Genomic DNA, 25,000 nt, shown 5'->3' with positions numbered 1-25,000 from the left:
AATCTCAAGAACCACAGGGCTTTCAGATTCAAGTTTGTTAAAATCATGACCCCCAGGGGTAGGATGTGGCCACAATAAGGGATCAAAGATTTACATAGGTAAAATCTTCTTCTCAAAAACCACTGGACTAGGAAAATACAAAGAAGGTACACTAAGGGTCAAGTTGGCAATTTTATGTCCTAATCCTATGTAGGGTATGTACTTTCTATATATAGTAATTATATCCATGTATCACATATATTTTTTGTGGTATGAAGTAATGAAGTTGGTATGTTTTGCGAGTGCAAGATTTAACGTTGCGTCTTGGATCTGTGTCTGATGACGTTTTCTCAATTCTTATACAAAAAAAAAATAGTTCAATATACCTTGTTAATGGAAATGATTTGGATAATTTTTAGTAAGTTATTGACACACACACACGAAATTCTTTTCAATAACATTATAGAAATATCATAATCAAACACTATTTACAAATTAAGTGTACTTAAATCGATCATGACAATAGCCATCAAAACACTTGTATGAAAGGTTAAGACTAAGGATGGTTAAATGTGAATTAATGACGTGTATTCTACTGTACAAAACTTGTAATGGTATGAGCTCTGAATATCTACAAGATTTTTTAGCTCTTCTGAGCCGAAGGCTCAAAGAGCTAATGCTATGGCCATTTGTGCGGTGTGCGTAAACTTTTTAGAAAAAGGGCTATAACTCAAGAACCCCTTGGCCAATTTTTTTCAAATTTGTTACAGGGTATCATTGGACCAAGGGGTTTCATACATACTAAATAGAGGGATGTGACCCTTTAACAAGGGGAGATAATCAGGAAAATACAAACAAAAGTAGTGGTTGCTAAAAAATCTTCTTCTCAAGAACCACTGGGCAGATTATCACCAAACTTACACATAAGGATGAGGATATGTTGTAGATTAAAAATTGTTCAAGGCATTACCCTGTGTCAAAGGGCGTGGTCTCAAGGTCACTTCAAAGTTGACCTAAATTTATATTTCCTTAAATCTTTGATATTTTAGTCATTATAAGGACTAGGATCATCAAATTTTGACAGTTGATGCATCTTAGGACCTTGTGTCAAGTTGTCTCAAAAGTAGGTCACGGTGACCTACTTTTTGAATTTTGCAGGTATTTATTTTAAAATTAATTTTGATGCATATCTTGGACACTTTGAAGCCTATGATCATCAAAACTTGTCAGTTGGTGGATCATGGGACCTTGAAATGCGTCAACTGAAAAATAGGTCACCGTGACCTACTTTCTGAATTTTATGGCTTATCATTTATAGATATATTTTAAGTTGTTATTTCAAATACCGAGAGGTTTAGAATCATCAAATCTTGTAAGTTGATGCATCTTGAGGCCTTGAAACATATTTATAAAAAAAGTAGGTCACAGTGACCTACTTTTTGAATTTTGCAGATATTCAAATTTTCAATTTTAGATGCATATTTTGGGCACTGTAAAACCTAGGATCATCAAACTTTGTCAGTTGATGCGTCTTCAGTCTTCGGTTTGTGTCGACCAAAAAGTAGGTCACCGTGACCGTTGACAGCTAAATTACTATATTTCAGAAACTATTTGACCTACAATCATCGAACTTTGTCAGTTGATGCATCTTGAGTCTTCGGAGTGTATCGACCAAAAAGTAGGTCACTGTGACCTACTTTTGGCATTTGACAGTTATATTTATATATTTCATCACTAATTGACCTACAATCATCAAACTTTGACAGTTGATGCATCTTGAGTCTACGGAGTGTGTCGACCAAAAAGTAGGTCACCTTGACCTACTTTTGGAATTTGATGGCTATATTTATATATTTCAGATACTATTTGACCTACAGTCATCAAACTTTGTCAGTTGTTGGGTCTTGCATGTTCGAAGGGTTTCGATCAAAAAGTAGGTCAACTTGACCTACTTTTGGAATTGGACATCTATATTTATATAATTCAGATACTATTTGACCTACAGTCATCAAACTTTGTCAGTTGTTGGGTCTTGCATGTTCGGAGTTCGCTGACCAAAAAGTAGGTCACCATGACCTACGATTGGAATTTGACAGCTATATTTCAATATTCAGATACTAATTGGCTTAAAATCATCAAACTTTGTCAGTTGATATTTCTTGGGTTCTCAAAATGTGTAAACCAAAAAGTAGGTCACCTTGACCTACTTTTTTTGAATTCTTAGGATTTAACTAAAGATTTAAAATACTAAGAGGCTAAAAATAGAAATGGTGAGGGTGTACAATTTATCAGAAGAGCGATTCTAGGCCCTTGGGCCTCTTGTTTTCTTTCAAACTCATGATTTCTACTCCCTGTGTACCAAATTAAATTATAATCTTTGTTCACCAAAACATCAAACAACGCTCTTGAATGCAAAGGCATACAATGTCATGTATCTAATGTGTTACCTTTGAATATAAAATTATCACCGTCTCTTACTGTTTTTAGAAGAAATGTAGAAACATTTATGATTAGCCGTCATTATTTTTAAATGTATGTATGCATTTTCGTTAACTATTTCCTCGTGCACTACATATACCTTTTCTATATCATGAATATGACCTCCATACTTGTCTTAAATACCACTTTGTTATACGTTGTATATAATCACGGAATCTATCTTTATATGCTTATTTTTTATTGTACGTATCGCTATGTGTATGTTGCTTGTATTTCGGAAGGCCCCGGAGAAGAATAATGCCTTGTATTGATAGGGCTACCTTCTCATTATTAACAGTATTTATCATTGTTCAAATTTTCAACATGTTTTTATGGTCTCCGTAATCAAAAATATAAATTTAAATATTTGAACATTTAAAACATTTTTTAAACTCACAAATAGCTATTATATATATATATGTAATAAAGAAAAATTAAAACCCCGAAAATAACAATATAACTAATAATGATATATATATATAACGGAGATATTCCGATAGACAGTATGGAGATTTACAGAAAACTTCGGTCAGAAATCTAATTTTTAGCCTCTTGCTGGTAAGAGTTTATAATTCTATAGTACTTTTTGTTATTGTGTTTTACTTCAGGGTTGGGTGGAGTGTGTAGGATGTGCAGACAGATCCTGCTATGACTTGAACCAGCACTCAAAGGCAACTGGAGTCCGACTCGTAGCTGAGAAAAGGCTCCAGGAACCCATATCCTTTTTTAAATTCTAAGACAGGAATGTATGTATAGAGAAACTCGGTTAGATGACGGGCCACAGAGCCTTGACAGGAAGAACATGTTGTGTGAGACAGGAGACGAGGGTGTGGGTAAAGGAAATAATTCATATCTTGTAATATTTACATTCACTCAATCTTTTCTCTTATTTCTTTTGAAATCATTGACATTGCTTTCATCATAGACAATGAATACATGTTTGTTGCAAACTAGTACGATCCAGTTTTTCAGTAAAACCTGTTGGCATAATCATTACCAAAAACGGAGCATTTGCTGTTCTGTTTAAAGTAACGAAATGGTTGTCAATGTCATATTTCAGTATTTAAATCTAGATGGATTAAAATGCAAGCAATCTCCTGTGCCAGATTCCAGATCGTTCAAAGTATGACTGCGCTAATTAGAACGGGGCCACAATAGGGGCTTCAATTTTACATGACAGTATCTTCCAGGAACTACAAGTTAAAAGTACAATATATCAGCATATGCATTTAGCATAGATTCCAATTGGATCCAACTGTGGGTCTGTGAGAGGGTTTTAAAGTTTTACGCTTCAGTGTTTTCATCACTTAGTGTCAGAGTGTTTCTCTAAATAAGCAAGGATCCTTAACACGATATACAAGGAAGTGGATGTAGTTGAATGCACGTCTAACAAAGGAACTCTGGGTAAAGTTTTCAAGAAGGATGCTAAAGCCATCGGGGAATACCTTGCTGGTGTCACTGCGGCAGACTGTGATAGAATAGAGCAGGAAATGGCCAGCACTGGGTGAGGGAGGTTTTCTAGCCGACTTCTGTTATATGTAACATGAAAAAATATAGTGAGAGAGATTAAGCTTTTAATGTACATACCACAAGATTAAAAAGTTAGCTTCAGATAGTATTACATGTACTTTAAATTTTGAAATTTCATATGTTGGAATGTCTTTGAGTTTTAGTGTTGTTTCCATTCAACAAAGAAATCAATAAAAAGCAACTCGAAGATATTTCAACACATGAAGTCCGATATGTGGAAAACAAATAGATGCCCAGTGTTCTAGCATTTTTAGGGTAGAATTACTGTAAATTCCTAAATATACGCGTATTATTATTGCGTAATTTCGCGAGAAACATCACTCGTGAAAAAATGTTTACATGTATTTTGAGCCCTTTTCCAGAAGTAGATATAGCCACGTTTTCAAAAATATTTTTTTCTTCAGGAAGAATATGATATGAAGACTATAATATTGTAGAATACAAATATATTCTTGTACAATTTATTATCTGTCTCTTACTCAGTGAATCTCAGATACAAGTAGGTGAACAAACCTTCACACTGAAACCAGACATGGTGGCCGTCAAGCGCTACAAGAAAAAAGTCCACGGTAGGTACAATGTCTTCTGAGTCCATATTTAAGGATTGACTGTAATATTTGACCAATTTATTTGAGATATTTCTTTGGGGTAATTCACAGTTTATTAGCCACAAACCTCTTCCATTGAAGTCTCCCCAATCGTTTATCAGGAAAATTTGATGTGTTCCAAGCTGTAGTTTTCGTGTACATAGTCATGTTACATCATTTACCCACCCTCATACATACAGTGAAAACTGTCTCAACCAACACCTGTGCAATCCATTTTACTGGGCATTCTCACCTTTATTTTCATTCTTATATTATCATCGTTTTAATACTGTTTATTGCGACAAATTATGTATACCGACAAAAATTTTGTCTCTGTGTATGTTGGATTAGACAGGTTTCACTGTACTTAATATTGGATTAGACAGGTTTCACTGTACTTAATGTTTCCCAGTGAATGTCAAATTAGACAGGTTTCACTGTACTTAATGTTGGATTAGACATGTTGGATAAAACAAATGTCAGTCAGTCCGCCAGACTTTTAACCCATCACAGACTGATGGGCATATGTTAATTTTGAGCCCTGGGGTGTATATCAGATTAGACAGGTTTCACTGTACTTAATGTATCTCCCTGTGATTGTCGGATTAGACAGGTTTCACTGTACTAAATGTCTCTCTGTGATTGTTGGATTAAACAGGTTTCACTGTACTAAACGTCTCTCTGTGATGGTCAAATTAGACAGGTTTCACTGTACTTAATGTCTCCCTGTGATTGTCGGATTAGACAGGTTTCACTGTACTTAATGTATCTCCCTGTGATTGTCGGATTAGACAGGTTTCACTGTACTAAATGTCTCTCTGTGATTGTTGGATTAAACAGGTTTCACTGTACTAAACGTCTCTCTGTGATGGTCAAATTAGACAGGTTTCACTGTACTTAATGTCTCCCTGTGATTGTCGGATTAGACATGATTCACTGTACTTAATGTGTCCCAGTGAATGTCGGATTAGACAGGTTTCACTGTACTAAATGTGTCTCTGTGATTGTCGAATTAGACAGGTGTTTGCTTTACAAACAAACATGCATGAACAAACAGTTCACTTGGAGTTAAAACTAATTTTTGTCATTTGTCTGCTACTAATTATAAGAAAAGAGAAGGTTGTTTGTCAGAAAAATTTTAAACACATTTCTATGTCAATAAAATTTTAGCATTAAAAAATATTTAATTTGTAAAGAGTTTCAAGAGTCTCAGAATTGAAAATGGAAGATTTGAAAGTGTTAACACTCACACTTGAAATAGAAGAATCTGTAGAATGTGTGAGGATGAGGTTCGTTCACTGATTAAATACCCTAAAAGGAGAGAACATCACTAGAATCAATAGGTTTTTCTACTTTGTCATCAAGAAAAATTTAAGTGGATGATGTCAATTATCTATTATTGATACAACTGAGCAAATGTTTACTCCACATTTTTAGGTCACCTGAGTCACTTTTAATCTTTAACATGTATGTTTATTACCCTCCAGGGCCCAGAATTGTTTCAATAAGATCTTATAGAATCTGAATGTGTTTGTTTACATGCATTGTTAATTGTTCGACATTGCCTTTTTTTTTATGATTTAAAAACAGAATCACGTGACAATGTATTATAGCTACATCACTTGAATTATACACACTCTCTCTGTACAGAAAGCTATATCAAATTGAAATTTAATTAAATCAAAACAAAATAATTTACTTCACCGTGTAACGTAAATCATAGAAAACATATGACATCACAATCAATGATGTCACAGCAGTGCGAGACAGAAAAATCTCACATGGGTAAAGTCGATCTCACACTGGTGATAATGTCAGACAGAAAAATCTCACATGGCTGTCTCACATGGGTAAAGTCGATCTCACACTGGCGAGAAACAACAGGTCCTTTGTTACGATCTGCTTTTATTTACAGTTGAAGAGTTCGTACCATCTGTGATAGAACCGTCCTTTGGAATTGGTCGAGTCATGTACTCAATGTTTGAACACAACTTCAAAATACGAGACGGTGATGAACAGCGATCAGTAAGTGTTTATATACATATAGATATCCTGCTTCTCTTGTCTGTAGTATATTTATTACCTGTACACCACTTTTAGTGTTCTTGTAGAGGGAAGATTTATCTCCCCTCTAATGGCCATTACAGGAGTTATCTCCCCTCTAATGGTTGTTTCAGGAGTTATCTCCCCTCTTATGATCGTTACAGGAGTGATATCCCCTCTAATGGCTGTTACAGGAGTTATCTCCCCTCTAATGGCTGTTACAGTAGTTATCTCCCCTCTATTGGCCAATACAGGGATGTTGACAATTCTTACTCCTCCAGCTGTGATTTATATGTAGCTGTAGAGTTTTTATTTCATTTTTAAAAAAAATCTACCATGATTTCTTGCAGTTCTTTTCACTTCCTGCGATAATTGCCCCGTACAAGTGCTCAGTACTTCCTCTCAGTAATAAAGACAGCTTTGTACCATTTGTAAAAGAACTCTGTAAGTATGCTGGTGTTTTCCCTTTTATTTAGGGGTGAGATCAAAAGTTCAATGTCTGACAAAAAAATAAATTAACCTAGTTTTCACTAAGGCCCCCCCCCCCCCCCCCCCCTTAAAAGTAAATGATGAATGTTGAAACTAATTGATGAAAAAGTAAAAACATGCGATTATAAATGACACTGTGTGCCTTTTCTACTGTTTTTTCACAAATGAAATTGTACAAAAAACTATTAAATGTTCATTTAAAATGTAATATTATTATGTGGTTTTTAACAATCGCTTGTCTTTTTTCTTTTTCCACTCAAGTGCATCGATGTCGGATGACAGAAACTTACGGGATATTTTATCCCCCTCCTCCTAACTATATGAATTTAGATTTTTATCCGACATCGATCTTCTGATCTCGCCCCTTAGCACTATGAATTAAAATTGTTTTGACCAGGCCTGGGATAATGGTAATGTGTAATGGTAGCAGTAATGTAATGACAGTCAATTTCAGTGTAGCGGAGGTGTTATGTGTGATGGGCCAATTTTGCATTACAAGTGATGGTGATGTATGCGTTATTTGTAGAAAATATACTCGTGGGGAGCCGGGTTAAAATAGGTCCTCAGTACCCCTTGCTTGTTGTAAGAGGCGACTAAATGGGGCGGTCCTTCGGATGAGACCGCGAAAACCGAGGTCCCGTGTCACAGCAGATGTGGCATGATAAAGATCCCTCCCTGCTCAATGGCCATAAGTGCCGAGCATAGGCCTAAATTTTGCAGCCCTTTACCGGCAGTGGTGACGTCTCCATATGAATGAAGTATTCTCGAGAGGGACGTTAAACAATATTTAATCAATCAATCAATTAATACATTCCACTACATTTACATTACTTTAAATATTTGATGATATTTTGAAGGTTTAGATTAATTCATTATATTAGTGATTGGCTTTTAGACCTCGTGAACAAAAAGATCAAATTCATGTATGTTGTCTTTAAGAATGAACAGTATTTAATGAACAACATTTAAGTTCTAATACCTTAGGTATAGTAAGTGAACATTTCTAATATTTTTTGAATGTTCCCTAGAGCTATTTGTAAGGTTTCAAAGTAGACTGTTGTGGACTTTTTTTTTTTTTTTTTTTTTTTTTTTATAGAAATTGTTCTTTCTGTCTGAGTCAAATTTTCAATCTTGAATTAAACATTGAGCAGTTAACATGGAGAATATACTTGACCAATTTGAACATTGATCAAATGCAACAAATAACTTAGATGTGTTTCCTAACATTGATGAAAATTCTTGTACTTATGTCATTGTATATTTAAAATTCATAAATCATTATAAAGAAATGAATTTTCTGCCATTTCTTTTATACTGTTATGTAATGTGCAATGTAATGTAATGCACTCTCAAGTGAAATGTAATGTAATAGGGGTAATGGTAATGTTAATTTTTTTAGTAATGGTAATGTAATTCATTACATTGCTATGTAATTGACCCCAGGCCTGGTTTTGACATTGTATGAATTCACTCTTGGGTCAAGGCTACGCAATTCGATGTGGGATATCGGAGCTATAAAATTTTGGAACTCTTCAGAAGAAGTTACAAAAATTATGCGTTACTTGGGCAACTCTTGCATACAAATAGTGATCCTAAAGATGACTCATTTCTGGTACAAAAATATCTGCCTGATTTAAAGATTATTTTTCAGAATGTTGCAAAAGAATATCCAATTACCAAAATCATACGTTATTAGGTTAAATTTCTGATGTTGGTAACGATGACAAAACAAAAAATTGACAGTACCATTTATTTCTTCTACCATATGTGGATATTTACTTAGCGAGATTTTCTCGCGTCATCATAACAACCGACTGCTATTAGATGATACAAATTTTTTATGCATCATCTTTGACTTAGGCATACCATATTTGGCACACAGGTAGATCACCATGAGACGATGTGTCGAGTACCTTCATGGCCTTTATATGACCTTGACCCTTGACCTCAAGGTCAAAATTAAAGGTTTTTTACAATGGATTCGTGTCCGGGCCATAACTTCTTTGTTCTTTGACATAGGCATACCATATTTGACACATGAGTGTATCACCATGAGACGATGTGTCATGTACCTTCATGACCTCCATATGACCTTGACCTCAAGGTCAAAATTAAAGGTTTTTACAATGGATTCATGTCAGGGCCATGACTTCTTTGTTCTTTGACATAGGCATATCATATTTGACACATGAGTATATCACGATGTGTCGAGTACCTTCATGACCTCTATATGACCTTGAACTTTGACCTCAAGGTCAAAATTGATTATAGGGTTTTGACATAGTCATACCATAAGACATGGGTGTATCACCATGAGACTATGTGTCATGTACATTCATGACCTTTTTATGACTCTGACCTTTGATCTTAAGGTCAATATTATAGGTTTATGCCATATGGATTTGTGTTTGGACTATATCTTCCATTTTCTTCTACAAAGGCATATCATATTTTGACACTCAGGAAAGAGGTAATTTATACCTATTAACAACACCCTTTGGGAGATTGGGTAAGCGGGGGGGGGGGGGGGGGGGGGGGGGGGGGGTGTATTCTTAGTGAGCATTGTTCACAGTACATCTTGTTATTTTTGGTCTTTTATTTAACAGATCTAATCATTTGAAATGAATTCCATTGAAAACTACAGCATACTAATAATATTAAAATTAACGAGGTAAAAAGAGCCTATAGCCTATAGTACGAAACTGCCCCCTGCTACCTTTAAAAAATCCAGACACTAATTTTCAAGGACTTTAACTCCCATTTTGAAAAATCTTGACGTCTGTAGAATACTGTAGATATCTTTTTGAACCTTTCCAGCCCATACCTTGACTCAGAATGACGTCTCCCATCGTGTGGACGATAGCAGTGGCTCGATAGGAAAGCGCTATGCTAGGACAGATGCTATTGCTATACCATATGGTGTAACCATAGACTTCGACACATTGAATGCCCTCACCACGGCTACACTGCGAGAAACGAGACTCCATGAAACAAATCCGAGCACCGGTAAGTCGAAGGATTTCATTGGTTAAACCCAGAAAACAACAGTAAGTCAAGGATTTCATTGGTTAAACCCAGAGAGCATTGTAAATTGAAGGATTTCATTGGTTATACCCAGAGAATACCAGTAAGTCAAAGAATTTCATTGGTTAAACATAATAACTGTCAAAAGTATTTCCTCACAGAGTACAAGTCACTGAGGTGGTGGTGGTGGGGGGTGGGGGGGGGGGGGGGGTAGTGAAATGTGAATGATAGCTTAAAAGGGTTTAGGGGATGGTTTTTTAATGATATGCATTTAAGTTATTAGGTATAGTAACAGAAGTTCTGAATTATCCTGAGGTATTCCATGTATGATGAAAGGATAATGAACAATGTTGAAGGATTTAGATCAACATAAAAGTTTATTGTTAAATAATGATGAAAGTGAAGCAGCTGAAATTCACACGACTGGTAAATGATTAGAAGCTGACCTTTTTGCACTTAAGACTTTTTTGGAGGAGTTGTCTGCCCTTTGTAAAAATAAGAAAAATCTAATTTTCCAAAAAGAATGTGTGTGGTCAATGATTAATTTTATTTCATATTTTCATAAAAGAAAGTGTATGTAACTTTCTACCAAGAGATTAGTATGAAAATATAATTTGTTTTTAAATATTGTAATAATGCATGCTTTTCCCATATACTTCAATGTTAAATTCTAGGTGAAATAAATCAAGCAGTAAACAAATTTGAAAATTCCTATGGTGGATTATTTTTATTTGATGAACCCTTCAAAATGATACTACAAATATTCCACCATCCATTTATTAGATATTAAATATGGTCATTATACATTGAATACCTTAAACTTTTCTCGATATGTATATACGTTGTGACTGTTGGACGAGCAAAGCATGAAATGGTCATTGGCGTGTCCCAAGTGATGATAATAATTCCGTTAAGTATGGTAAATTATAATTCAATTAAAATACATATTATTATGAAATTCTCCTTGCGCTAAACACCCAGTAACATCTAAATATTTAAGGGGGATATATGAGGATAACTACAGGATCTGCCTATTCATTTAATGCGGGGAATATAACACCAGCGGACGTAAACCGTGCGTTGTGATGTCACATTTAGCCTTGACTTTTTTTTCTCAAACAGTTATAAATAATAGCAATGCATCCCGTTTGCAATTTAAAAGGCAGTTAAAACTAAACAAAATTAATCAAGAAATTCAAAGTGGTATAAACATAAGTGCAAATATATTTTTTATTGTATATTTTTACTTTAAAAAAACTCATGAACTCGTTCATCTATTTCGTCATATTACTGTTTTTCTATTTGATGATTCAGATTGGCTAAAAACTGTAACATTAATAATTATACTATTCATTTTTAACAAATTAAGGGTTTGAATTTCAATTGCACGTCAGTCTTGTATTTTCGGTTTTCAAAATTAAAACATGAATAAATGTAGACGCAATTAATGAAAAAAACAAAATGGCGGCACCCATATGGATCACAAAATTTTCAGTGAACATATGTGGAGATTATCTCTATTCATTTGTTGATTTATTTTTTTTCTTTTACATACATGTTACCTATAGAACCTTGCTTCGCAGACGTGCCTTTGACCCTTCTGAGCTTTGCTCGGTATTGCACTGGTTTCGAAAACAGCTATATTTTTATGAATTAACCTGATTTTGATCAATTTTTCCTTTTAGTTGGAGGAGATTCCTTTAATTGTGAAGAGCTTGTCGACAGGACAAAGAACCTGGGAAGATGTCCTCAATAATTACCCTTTATTTGAACAACAGGAGACAACCAAGGACAAGTGAAGGCAATTCCTATGACAATTAAAACTTTTATCCTGATCATGTCAGATAACTTTCATGTGCAAGTTGTCATTTATTCACTTTTTAAATTTTTTTTCTTCAAAAAAAGACCACCATAGCGAAGTGCTAGATATTACTGGTGAAGGATTTAGACAAGCTAGTCTGAACTTGTAAAACTTTCATCAGAAGGAACAATTTGGAAAGCAAGTATTTGAAATGACTTTATTTCTGATACTACAGCTGATCACAAAGTTACTAAGCGAGTTTTGTATTAGATTTTTTATGTATATTAGCAAATTTGTCTACTCTCTCCTCCGTGTAGTTTAGGGGCTCTGATGTGTAGACTTGTATTACGATGTATATACAATACCTCATGCACTGAATATTATTGTCATCTGTCTTTATATCTGAAAAAACTCATTTAATTTATGAAGAATCAATAAAAATTTAAAAAGATTGGTTTCCTTTGTGAATACAGAAGGTATGCCGTGACTATTAATGATGCAACTGCTAGAGGTATATATAGCCCATTCAACCAGAAGATTGGGTTTAATTCTTAGTGTTGGTACCATGTCCAACCTAAAGCATTTAACATATGTTGTGACTTTTTCACTAAGCACCTGTCGTTAGAAGTGAAAGTCATAGTTGGTTCTTCCAGATACGACTTAGAAAACAGAGTATACTTCTGTTTTATGTGTTTTTGTATGTCTAGCATCTTTAAGGAGGTATGCTACACCAGAGAAATTTGATGTAGATGAAAAGTGGAGGATATGTACAACAATATTTTGAAGTTGGAAGATTTTCAAATTTACTTTATTTTGTCAAAAAATAGTTTTAGTAGAAGATAATTTGAAAAAAAATTAAACCCCTGCTGGACTCGAACCTGCGACCTACTGTTCACCAATCGGTATGCTAACCAACTGAGCTTCTTGGCTAGGTATTTAAATTGAAAAGGAAAAGTCAAATATTGCCGATATTGATTTTTTTCCTCCATGTTTTTGAAAGAAGTCGGCCATTAAGATGATGTAGAGTACCCCCTTAAACAGGTCACATCGCTCACCTGAGTCACCTTGGCCCATATTTAAAGATTTTCCAACATATTGGCATGTAAAACTTTGATTCCTATTGTGGCCCCAGGGGGGGGGGGCATACTTTTTACAAGCTTGAATCTGTACTATGTCAGAAAGCTTTCATGCAAAGGTAAACTTCCTTGGCCCAGTGGTTCTTGAGAAGAAGATTTTTAAAAATTTTCATTACATATTTTTTGTGTGTAAAACTTTGATCCCCTATTGTGGCCCCACCCTACCCCAGGGACCATGCATGCTTTTGCTTTTTACAAACTTGAATCTGTACTATGTTAGGAAATTTTCATGTAGATATAAACTTTTCTGGCTTAGTGGTTCTTGAGAAGATTTTCTCTATATATTCACATGTAAATCTTTAATCCCTATTGTGGCCCCACCCAAACTTGAATCTGCACTGTCAGGAAGCTTTTGTGTAAATGTAAACTTCTCTGGCCCAATGGTTCTTGAGAAGATTTTTGAAGATTCTTCTTATAAATTTCTATGTAAAACTTTGATCCCCTATTGTGGCCCCACCCTATCCACAGGGACCATGATTTTTACAAACTTGAATCTGTACTATGTAAGGAAGTTTCCATGTAGATAAAATCTTTTCTGGCTCTGTTTCTTGAGAAGATTTTCCCTATATATTTGTATGTAAAACTTTGATCCCCTATTGTGGCCCCATCATACTCCTCAGGGGTCATGATTTTAACAAACTTGAATCTCCACTATGTCAGGAAGCTGTCATGTAAATTTGTACTTTCCTGGCCCAGTGCTTCTCGAGATGATTTTGTGATTATCTCCCCTTTAAACAAACATGAATCTCCTTCACCCAAGGATGCTCTGTGCCAAGTTTGGTTGAAATTGGCCCAGTGGTCCTGGAGAAGAAGAAAATGTGAAAAGTTTTTTTGGGGGGGGGGGGGGGGGGGGGATTTTGATCAGAAAATCTCACTTGAGCCTTTGGCTCAGGTGAGCTGAAAAGGTGGCAACACATTTCCTTTGGTTATTCCATCAGAAAATTCATCTCGAGTGAAACTTCAATGAACTACGTGTACATGTTTACTAGTCGGCTACCCTGCACTGACCTCTCATTCACTTAGATTCATTTGCCACTGGTCTTCTCATTTTCTGCAGCAATGATTCTGGATGCAATTCTGTCAATTTCTAGTGGGCTGGGATACCAAACAAGTGGAATTTTTAGCGAGACAACAATTTAGCAATTTTTCCTTATAAAATGGGTATATCAATATATTTAGCAAGAGTTTTTTTTGGCTAGATGTACTTCATAATTCCAGGAAAGATTACTATTACCTCCAATATGGAATAAAGTTAGCGATATTCAGTTTTAGCAATCTCAACACCCTCGCTAATAATACCAACATTAGGGAGAAATGCTACACCAGAGAAATTTGATATGGATGAAAAGTGGAGGATGTGATTGCAACAATATTTTGAAGTTGAAAACTTTCAAATTTATTTCATTTAGTCCAAAAATGCATTTTTGGTAAAAAGCAATCTAGACTAATAAAAATTTAAAACCATGTCAATCTGAACAAAATTAAAAAAAAAACTTGCTGGATTCAAACCCTAGATCTACAGTTCATCAGTCGATGTGCTAACCTACTGAGCTACTCAGCTAGGCATTGATATTTGAATGAATAGACAAATATTGCCAATATTCATATTTTCATCCATGTTTTAAAAGGCAGTCCGTCATTATGACGATGTAGAGTAACTCCTCAAATTCTCACTAAAAATTCTGCTAATACAGTATGCATTTCAGTGCAAAGAAAAATGTTTCATTATGTTTTGATTTTTATCAACCAGACTCCATAAAGACAAACTGGGCTCTTCATCACGTTTCATACTCATAACAAGATATTTTTAAAATATTTATTCTGCATGTCATCATTTAAATACAATGGTTAATTCATAATTATGAATATATTTCATCTAATATGATCATGAAAACGTGAAATATAAAATGTAAACAGGTTATATGAATGGCCTGTACATTTCTTGTTGTACAACATCGCGCCTAACAAACATTATATACCCAGAGATAAAAGACAGGTGAATTTCTTAAATAACATAACCGGTAATATCAACAGAGCAAACCACATACAAATGTGTTCAAATTTTTAATGCAGTTAAACACTATCTTCTAAAGTAATGTACAAATTAAAATCTGATTAATACACAGTTAAAACAACTAGGTAGGGCAAAATATACTAACCTATGAAATTAATGTTTAATTCAAAAAGTCGTGGATATTGACATTGATGACATTCATTAGTGATGCCAACATAAAACCCCCTAGATTTATGAACTTTGAAAAGTGCAGTTTATATTAAGAGAGTGTGTGTGTATAGTAAATCACTTGTAGAAATATAAGCAGTGTTCTTATAGTGTACTTTTTACACTGGGTGCACCATAAGTGATGTTCCCAATCAAAATGCAAAAACTGATACATGTATTTCCAACATCAAACTAGAAATGGTGTAAAACTGGTCGTAAATGTTTTGTCACGAAGAATTTAAGTATGAAAAAAATTTCCAGTCTCTAAGAATTTCAAATTTCTGGGGTATAATGAGACCCTCATCACATATAAAATCAATCCACTTGTATCAAAACAAAACGATAAAGAAAACCAAATCATATATGCATGATCCTGGGAAAATTGACCCACTTCACATGATTATATGCGAGCGAAATAAATTGTTAATTTTTGTTTTCAATTTGAAGTACGTACCTACTTGTATGTATATGATTGAATGAGAAATACAAAGCAAGTATAAAATAACTAAAAGTAAAAAGTCACTGGGCACCAAAAAAAATATAATAAAAAATTAACTAATGACCTTAACTGCACTTTGCAAAAAAATCTGTCAGTCTGAGAACATACACTTTACTGAAAAATGCACACCCAAGTAATGAGTGGGACTGGGGGCTAGTATTTATGGTAATGAACACCTAATTTATGAATATTCATGAGGGTATGAACTGTTACACTTCACGCCGGCACACTTCCAAGAAGCATGCTAGTTCATACCTTCATGTACTTCAAAGATGAAATTCATTTTTTATATTTACATTCTACCTTCAATTTTGTTGGAATATTCCCAGCCGTTAAAATAGATGTACTATGTTGTATATTTATTAAGATTCATACGCGCATTGTTCACAACTACATAGCATTCATGAGGAAATGGCGATCATCGCAGCTGGTAAAGATATCAAAGACAAAAACAATGAAATTGTAAATATTATGTGATGATAATATATTAGTACATGTGCCTACTTTAGTGCAATTCAATGTGTGAAAAACTACAAACTCATCAAGGCTAGATTCCTCCTTGGAAAAATTTCTCACTCCACACATGCAAGTTATTGTTTGAGCATGAAACCTACATGAAACAAATTTCACAGGAATTAAGTTATAGTGCATGCTATCTTTTAAATAATTAAGAAGTATAATGTTAGTATACTATCTTTTTTTTCCCTACCACATGCAAGAAATACATGATGCATGTTCTATTTTATTTTACTGGTAAATTTCTTCAATCTATATCCAACAGAACACATTTGATGCCGAGATTTGCCGACAATGACTAGTTTTACTGGCACCACTCAAAATTTGCTCACAAAGACCAGTTTATTTAGTACGGATTCCGAACTTAATGGGAGCTAATTTTACATTCAGGTATATATATATATATATATATATATATATACATATAATTATGTATATATATACATTCTAAAAAAAACTATTAAATTACAAATATAAAATGGTATAAGATTTCTTATACCAGCTGCTTCAACTAACACACCCGTAAGAAAAAAAAAAAGAAAACCATAGTCCCTGCTTTTTAGGACATGTAGCAAGCAAACTCATTCCTAACACTTTGAAGTCCTTACAATATTACCAATGAGAAATTCACTTTTCAGGATTTCAACGAGGGAGGGGGGATGCCCTTAACCAGCTAGCTGCAAGACAGAACTTTCTTACAAACTTTGCTAGCAATGTGCAAGATATCCTATTCAACATAAAAATGAAACAGTTTTCAGTGTAAACATTTTATAAAAACATGACTATTGCTGTATCATAATTGCATTCGCTGTTTCCTTGTAACTTCAGCGTTCAACTTCATAAGACACTGCAATGAGCTCTGAAATCAGAGTCACGTGTGTGTTTTTCATTCTGGCAATATGATATTATAAATATACTATTAAAGTAAATACTACATGCCTATCATAATATGCATGGAATAAGTAACTATTCATCGTAATCATATATCATACAAAAAAATAAATAACGAAATTTTATTTCCAAGCTACAATTGTAAAAGTGATTATTAACGCTGGGAGTTAAGGACGCATTTCCCCCCACGTCCAACATTACGCGTGGGGAGAAAATACGCAGTAACTGAATATACATGTATATCATATCAAATGTTTATAATTATACGTGCGGGGTAAATTTACGCGTTTATCACATGACCACGTAATAAGTGTAAATTTCTCCCACATGTGAATAACCACTTTTACTTACTTATATTACTTTTACAGTACTTATATTACTCTGACAAGGGAGAAAGAGGATATTTCATACTTCAGAAATAAAAAAAAGAGGACAAAATAGTAGGACTACGTACAATTATTTACATCTACATGTATGTAATCATAAAATCAATATCGTAATGCACACAACAGCGTTATAACATATCAAGCGGAGCAGCAACATCTGAAGTACAGTTTCTTACACACAGAAATATCTACACTTAGCTATAGAAAAAATATTGCTCTAAATCATTTTGAGACCATCACGCGCTGCGGCGGATACAATTGTATACTTCTGAATACACCTGGATTCACTGACTTTAGTAGCTCATTAAACCCTGGTTATTACTGCTCCACAGTAGATCATTTTGTTTATTTTTTATTATAATTATTTTAATGTCTATTGAATTGACTGAAATAGTTTACATGAATCCTTGGAGAATTATCAATATCCTGAATATTCATGAAATTTTTATATAAAAAAATAAATCTATTCTTGAGCCAATCTCACAAAAAACAAATCTGAACAAGATTTTCTAGGTACACAATCCATGTAATTGGGTGCACTCCTCAAGTTAACAAACATAAATGTTCACCAGATCGGAACATTACAGACACATTGACAAATAAAGCAGAAAATGAAGGTGATAGGGTTTTATGTCGATCATGCTACAGCAAAAATGTTCATAAAAAGCAAATAAAAAATCATTTTAAAACCATGTTGCCATTTAGTTTCTTGTCATCGTAATGCGTACATTATTAACTTTACAGTCAGGCCTCAGTAACCATATCAATTGGATTTCTATTGTTTTATACCCAGCACTATCTAACCCACATAAAATACAATCTAAAATATCTTTATTGATATAAGGTTGAAATCTATGTAAATCAATTTAAAATCTATATTTACACAACATTTACATGTTCGGAGTAATATTTTCATACTGGGAAATCAGAATACAAAACTATTCAAACTTAACAGAAAGTGTTTGTTATAGGTACCAGTAAATCAAAATATCTACAAGAAAGTTCCAGTCCATTTAGTGACCCCAGAAGAGGACTGTGATAAACAGAGAAACAAACAGAATTTTAAGACCAGTATTTTTTTGGTTAATAGTTGATTTAGTTGTTGGCCTACATCGAATGCTGTTGGAATGGTTTCCATCCCTAAATCAACAAGACCACTGTAAAGTACAGCCTCGTCTGTAGGTTTCAACATGTAATAATACATTCAGTCCCATTGCATGTACATGAATTTGGAACTTACAAGAGAAGAAAATGAAGTTTGATGCTCATTGTAAATATCAAATCTTGATGTACATGAGCTGTATAGCGGTTTTTTCCGTGGGGTATTAATTTTGGTTTATTTCAGTGGTTTGTCAAATTTTTAAAGAACTAAATTTGCATCTACATGTGTCTGCAATCACAATATATATTTTAGCAAGAAAGATAACTCTGTATAGCAGACGTATGAAGTAGTCTTCAACTTGGGAGGTACATCTAATACAAGTTGTTTATGACAACAGTAAAACATAGTAATACACTGCTTATTGAGTTTCATGTTTTTGAACTCCATGCCCAGGAAAATATATTCCACTAAAATCATTTCTATACGTCTGAGCTAAAAAAAAATCACCAAAGAAAAAACCCAGCTATACGGCATATTCCCGCTCAGCTGCAGTGACAATGTGGAAGTCATTTTCATTTTGAATATCTAAGCCTTCTACTACATACTCATTCTACAGTCTTTATATACAATGCAACAAACAAATTATCAATCTTAAATTAGCTCTCACAAAAAGCAGATCTCCAACAAAAACAGCCAAACTGGCTTAAAATTCACTCTGTTTGTAAATAAATGTATCTAAAAACTTCAATTGTGGTAAAGCTTTGTCTAAATTTTTTTTTACAAAAACTTGTCAACCTGAACTCTTAGATATTTAGATATTGAGAGTTCATAGAATGCTTACCATCACCATGGCTATGAGATAGAAAACTACACATATAGTTTATTTCCAAGAACATCCATGCAAAATCCATACACATTTAATCATTGCGACAACAAGAATTCAAGTTTGGTGTAGAAATGTACATCTATGCACGAATGAAACAAAGTTTGGGACTGCACAGTTGTCTTGTTTGACAAGTTCCACTGTGCATGTCAATAAGATGACTACTAAATATAATAGTGACTGGTGGACAAAGTCAAGTCTGATGCTGACAGGTCTTCAGTGGTTCCTGACACTCCTAGCAATGGTTTCTGCATGACTTATGAATGCACAACATCCACAAGCTACATATACATGTTACTTGATGTTTTCGTGAAACTGTGAACTTCTCTTTGGACTGGCGAATGATTTTCTCCGATGGCTACCGTTTTCGTCGACAAACACGCTTATGCTCTTTATGCCAATGCTCTTGCTGACATTTAACAGAACAGTACGACGTGTTCCAACAACAATGATACATCGCCTCTTCTTCACAATTGTAGCACTGAAAAATATTCCGTATCAATTATTTCATTAAAATCAATAAAACCGCAAGTTAAAATGAATCTAAAGGGTCCACAATAAACTTTTTTAAAAAAATTGTTTGTATTACATTATTTCAATTTACATACATACTTCCTCTCTCACAGACTCGCACAAGACCTTACAAGCACAAAAACATAAATAGGAACAAAATGTAGAAGATTAAGACTGAAACACAAAATTAGGGGTCATTATGGAAAAGATATTTTCATGTTGCCCATTGATTTTCAAAGGAATTATTTGGGTAAATAAATAAGTGTATAAAAAATTTGGTTTCAACCAGATGTGTGATTTTCCTCAAACACATTGACCGTCCATACACAACTCAGAAAATAAGAACTCATTTCAAATGTATTGCCACACAGCCAAAAATCTTGAAGCAAACTGTGTAAGCAAACTAAAAATAACTACACACAGTCATTAAGTTTTTAGTTGAACGTCACTAAATTTTGAGATCCCCTACCCCTTCTGCCTAACGTTCATCCCTGACTCACCCACTGTTTTCTCTTGGTTGCTGATATTGCATCTTTGTGTTTAGCTGCCAGTTTCTTCATTTCCTCCATATACTCCTTCTTACACTTCTCCTCGGTTGACTGCTTTGTGCGTTCAATTTCACGGTTCATGTTTGCCATTGCCCGTGAGACTGCTTGCTGCTTGTCCTCCTCAAAGTCTTTTTGGAGCTTTAAAAATAAAATTCATGCTTTAAAATGATGCCAATGAAGGACTGGTGTGGCTTTTGCATCATGTTTCTATATTGCAGACATATTCAATGACAGCAGACATATTCAATGACAGGACACATATTCAATGACAGCAGACATATTCAATGGCAGCAGACATACTGTATAGCAGGTTAATATGGTGGTCGAAAAAAATCGATTTTTTCATTTAGCAACAAATCACAGTCCGTTTAATTCCCGGTAAACAAATCTTAATATCCTTCAATTTATTTCTTATCAATATGAAAGATTAATTCACTGAATGTTGAATTCATGGAAATTTTGTTTCAGCGAAAATTAACTCCGTGAGTTTATTTCCTGCTATACAGTATTCAATGGCACCAGACATATTCAATGGCAGTGTTAAATTGAAGACACCATTGATCACTGTGCCTGTCATAGTGAGTTTCTTTATATCGAAATTCAAAGAAAACTTGTAATGCATGCTATGTGATGTTAAAACATTAATGACGTTGCTTTAAAGATTCTATACACAATTTCTCTACATCTGCATCTGTTCAGAATCCTAGCACTATTCAACATGTTCAGATTTGACTAACAACAAGTGAACCAGAAGTGATATTATGTAAAATTGCTGTAAAATTGCTGTAAATACTGTAAACCAGCTTCTCAGGGTCGTCACTAGAAATTATTGAACACGAGTCCCAGACTCGTGGTTATAAGCAGCTTGAGGCCCACGAAAATTTGATGAGTCCCATGAATATTTAATGATTCTTTTTTATATAAGACAATTAAAATGGAAGCAGTACAAAACATATCAATTTTAAAATTTATTTAATCATTTGCAACTTGGCCTCGGACGATTAATTGTCCACGCAAACAGAATTTCTCCTATCATCATGTACAACAACCCTATTCAATATTTAACAGCATTTTAATCAAATTATTATTGTGATAAAATAGATACATGTACGTACTAGTTTTGTTTGCCAATGATCTGTAAAACCTACCAAACTCGTCCAAAGTTGACAAACTACACTACTTTCGATCCATTAAAAATGGCTACCAGAAGACTAACACTTATAGTTAAATATAGATCCCGATTTGTAAAATAACTAAATAAATAAGAAATACATGTAAAAATAAATACATGTAACTTCCAGTGGCAAAATGTTCTTCATTTTGCATCTTATCTAATAATTTTATATTCTAATTCGCATCTAACTGACTGACGCTAAACAAACAAGTCGGATTGGGACACTGTGAACTTGGTGGTATTATCTCGGTTCACTAGAGCATAACAGTTTACCTAGATTTTTCCTACTACGAGTTTTAATTAACACACAATATCAGGGTTTCTAAGTAAAATTTTTAATTTTTACTCAGAGTCCATGACGCTTTTGCGGGACTCGCCATATCTGACAAACTTGTGTCCCAAATGAATATTCTGCCGCAAACCAGACCTTTCATGTTTCTTGTACATTTAAGATTATCTTGGTCACGAAAATTAGCCGCAACGAACCAGTTCATTCCTAGTGAATCATGAAATAAAGTTGTCGTAGATAAAAGTCGGTTTACAGTACATAATTGTCTATTGTGGTACATACCAATTTGTTATACATCATATACTATATATTTCTTAATCACATCCTTAACACGTCCTATTCTCTCTACTTAATCTCCACCTACCCGATCAGAGAGTTCTTCTAGAGCCTTTTCTTTATCATCCTGATGGCTATTCTCCAACTTGGCTTTGAGGTCACTTATTTCCTTTTCATATTTCTCACTACAGTTACATGCAATCTCTGCTGATTTCCCTCCGTTGGCCTCAATACTGGGGGTCAGCAGGGGGGCCTCCTCGTCTCCACTCTTGGCATCAGAAGCATCAGGACTGCACTGCATCTGTAGAGCTGGTTCTGCTTTGGAATCGGTTGAGTCTGGTTTTGTTTCTTGGTCGGTTTGAATACTCTGACTTTTGGTTAGCTGTAGTATATTCAGAAAGTGTTATATTTCAATAACCCATAAATTTTCACATTTTGTTAATTTTCAAGTAAAACTATATTTAAAAAAAGGAAAATATTTCTTTGAAAATTCCTCAATGGAGGATGGCCCATACACTGAACCTTCATCAAACTGTGAACTCATACAAAGTAGTCCACTGTGATGTCATACACGCAGAAGTTAGAATACATATACACGATAGAGCTGTTGAGCTCTGGTGATGCTGACCTTGGAGATGGTCTGGCTGGAGGCATTCAGGGTTATTACTTTGGAAACTTTGTCCTCACTAGAGGTCACCAAGTTACTATCCTCTGGTGTTGGGGCCTGGAAAAGAGGCATTTGAAAAGTGATTACAATTTTGAGATCACGACAAAATATTTTGGATAAAGTGGGCAGATAGGTGAACAGTCAAATGGATGGAGATCGTGACTCCCCTATCCATTCCCCAAACTTTCTTTACAGGGGATATAAAAGAAGCATTTTTTGTTCCGATAGTGGTCAATTCTTTTTTCTATCTGATCCATATGAATCATTAAATCAAAGGAACTGGAGGGAAGCTTGATCCTCTCCCGAGTTTCACTTATGTGGAGAAGTGTCCTCACCTTGAGACAGATCCGTTTCTTCATTGGACTGACGCTGGTGGAGCTTACTTCCAGAGGACTAGTATCCTCCTCTTCTTCCTCCTCTTCCATTCTCTCTGGTCCATTCTCACTTTCTCCAGGACTCTCCGAGTCCGAAGTCTCATCTGTTAATCGCTTTTCCGCCAGCAACTTCTGATGTCTTGCCAGTTCTTCACAAGCTTTCACAAAACCTTGAAATAGAATTAAACCGAATGATGAATCCAGGAAAATAATCCATAGTTCCTGCTCCATTTAAAAATACTTCATACATTTTTACTGAATTACAATTGTCATTCATCAGCCGAATCCATCCAATTAAAGGTTGACTCGCCAGTGATTTTTCTACATTTTTTTACAAGGGTCCTGTGGCTTTCGAATTGGGAAAAATGGTCAACATTTCAGTCAAATTGGGGATAATCAATTTCATCGTAAAGAAGTTTTAAAATCATATCAAACATTATATTATCTTTATTTTATACATCTAATTTTCTTTAACCTTCTAAAATTTTCAAATATTCTATCCATATCATCATTCCCATAACTCTTTGTTAAGTCTTATGTATATCATTCACAATGAATATTTATTTTTTCAAATATGTTTTCCTTTCATAATTTTGTTATTGGGAAAAATGCTAACTAAATAGGGAAAAAATTGGCAATTTTTAGGAGGGGAAAGGGCCGAAATTCTGACCCAAAATGGGCCTAAAAAAAATCACTGCTCGCACACCACAAATTTCCCCCTGTTCAAGTATGCAATACCACACATTAAAGTAAACAGACAAATCACATGACATTGAGGTTAAGAAACATATCACTTCCTGTTTACCTATTGGGTAGCCTGCCATATTATAATGTTTAAAATAAACATGTGAAAATTTTAAAAGAATTGAATGTGTCAAGAGAAAAAAATTTCTTAGTCCAAGGGATATAACTCTGCCAAAAATCATCTTACCAAAATTTCATAGTCACTTGACCTGCATATTCTCATGATATATAATGTATATTTATATCCCAAAGTTTAATTCAAAATGTCTGTGTATGACTGAGATTATGAGTAGAAGCTATGAATTGTTTGAAATTGTCTAATTCCAAGGGAACTTTGAGAGGAATTCATATCTGTCAAAAATTATTCAAACAGAACCAAATGTGATATTCTCATGATATATCTATAAACCAAATTTCAGAAGGATACACCATCTGTAGCAGAGATAATGAACAGGCACTGAGTTATGATGGAATGACAGGATGAAAAAGTGAAACGCTCCATGTTTCTGCTATTTTTCATGGCAGGGGCATAAAAACAATCCTATACACATGTCGGAACGCCACCATTCTTAATACTGAACAACTCATCAAATCATGTCTCAATAAAAAACCTATGTAAACATAAATGAGGAAAAAAGTTTAGGAGAAAATCTTAACTTAAGAATTTTTTCTCTGATTCTCCTGTGAAATTACACGAGTAAATACTTGGTTAAGTGCTTACACTATCTGTGTCAAATTTCAAAGCTGATAGATCTGATATTATGTAGAGTGTCGCCCTCTAAATCAGTAACTTACTGGATGACAGATGTGATATTATGTAGTGTGTTGCCCTCTAAATCAGTAACTTACC

The 25,000-nt window shown here is 34.3% G+C and overlaps 2 protein-coding genes across 3 annotated transcripts in view; one reads left to right on the top strand and one right to left on the bottom strand.

The window, feature by feature from the left end:
* The window catches only part of LOC125665574 (glycine--tRNA ligase-like), a 26,123-nt gene extending 13,740 nt beyond the window's left edge, over nucleotides 1-12,383 (top strand). The window contains 8 exon segments of the mRNA XM_056152307.1: nucleotides 3,066-3,174; nucleotides 3,817-3,961; nucleotides 4,471-4,556; nucleotides 6,490-6,599; nucleotides 6,968-7,061; nucleotides 9,924-10,081; nucleotides 10,083-10,112; nucleotides 11,816-12,383. Coding sequence (XP_056008282.1) covers nucleotides 3,066-3,174; nucleotides 3,817-3,961; nucleotides 4,471-4,556; nucleotides 6,490-6,599; nucleotides 6,968-7,061; nucleotides 9,924-10,081; nucleotides 10,083-10,112; nucleotides 11,816-11,929 — 846 coding nt within the window. The 3' untranslated portion in view covers nucleotides 11,930-12,383.
* Nucleotides 12,384-14,869: 2,486 nt separating this feature from the next.
* LOC125665575 (zinc finger MYND domain-containing protein 11-like) overlaps nucleotides 14,870-25,000 on the bottom strand; it is a 28,120-nt gene continuing 17,989 nt past the window's right edge. For both annotated transcript variants that reach the window (XM_048898283.2, XM_048898284.2), the window contains 5 exons: nucleotides 23,368-23,576; nucleotides 22,994-23,089; nucleotides 22,454-22,747; nucleotides 20,579-20,764; nucleotides 14,870-20,046 (listed from right to left, as the gene is read on the bottom strand). In XM_048898283.2, the coding sequence (XP_048754240.1) occupies nucleotides 19,924-20,046; nucleotides 20,579-20,764; nucleotides 22,454-22,747; nucleotides 22,994-23,089; nucleotides 23,368-23,576 (908 nt within the window). In that variant the 3' untranslated portion in view covers nucleotides 14,870-19,923. The remainder of the gene's footprint in view (nucleotides 20,047-20,578; nucleotides 20,765-22,453; nucleotides 22,748-22,993; nucleotides 23,090-23,367; nucleotides 23,577-25,000) is intronic.

Source organism: Ostrea edulis, chromosome 10 (genome assembly GCF_947568905.1).
Source record: "Ostrea edulis chromosome 10, xbOstEdul1.1, whole genome shotgun sequence".
Classification (NCBI taxonomy): Eukaryota; Metazoa; Mollusca; class Bivalvia; order Ostreida; family Ostreidae; genus Ostrea; species Ostrea edulis.
The sequence above is the reverse complement of the archived record's forward strand: the minus strand, read 5'-3'. Positions and strand labels throughout refer to the sequence as shown.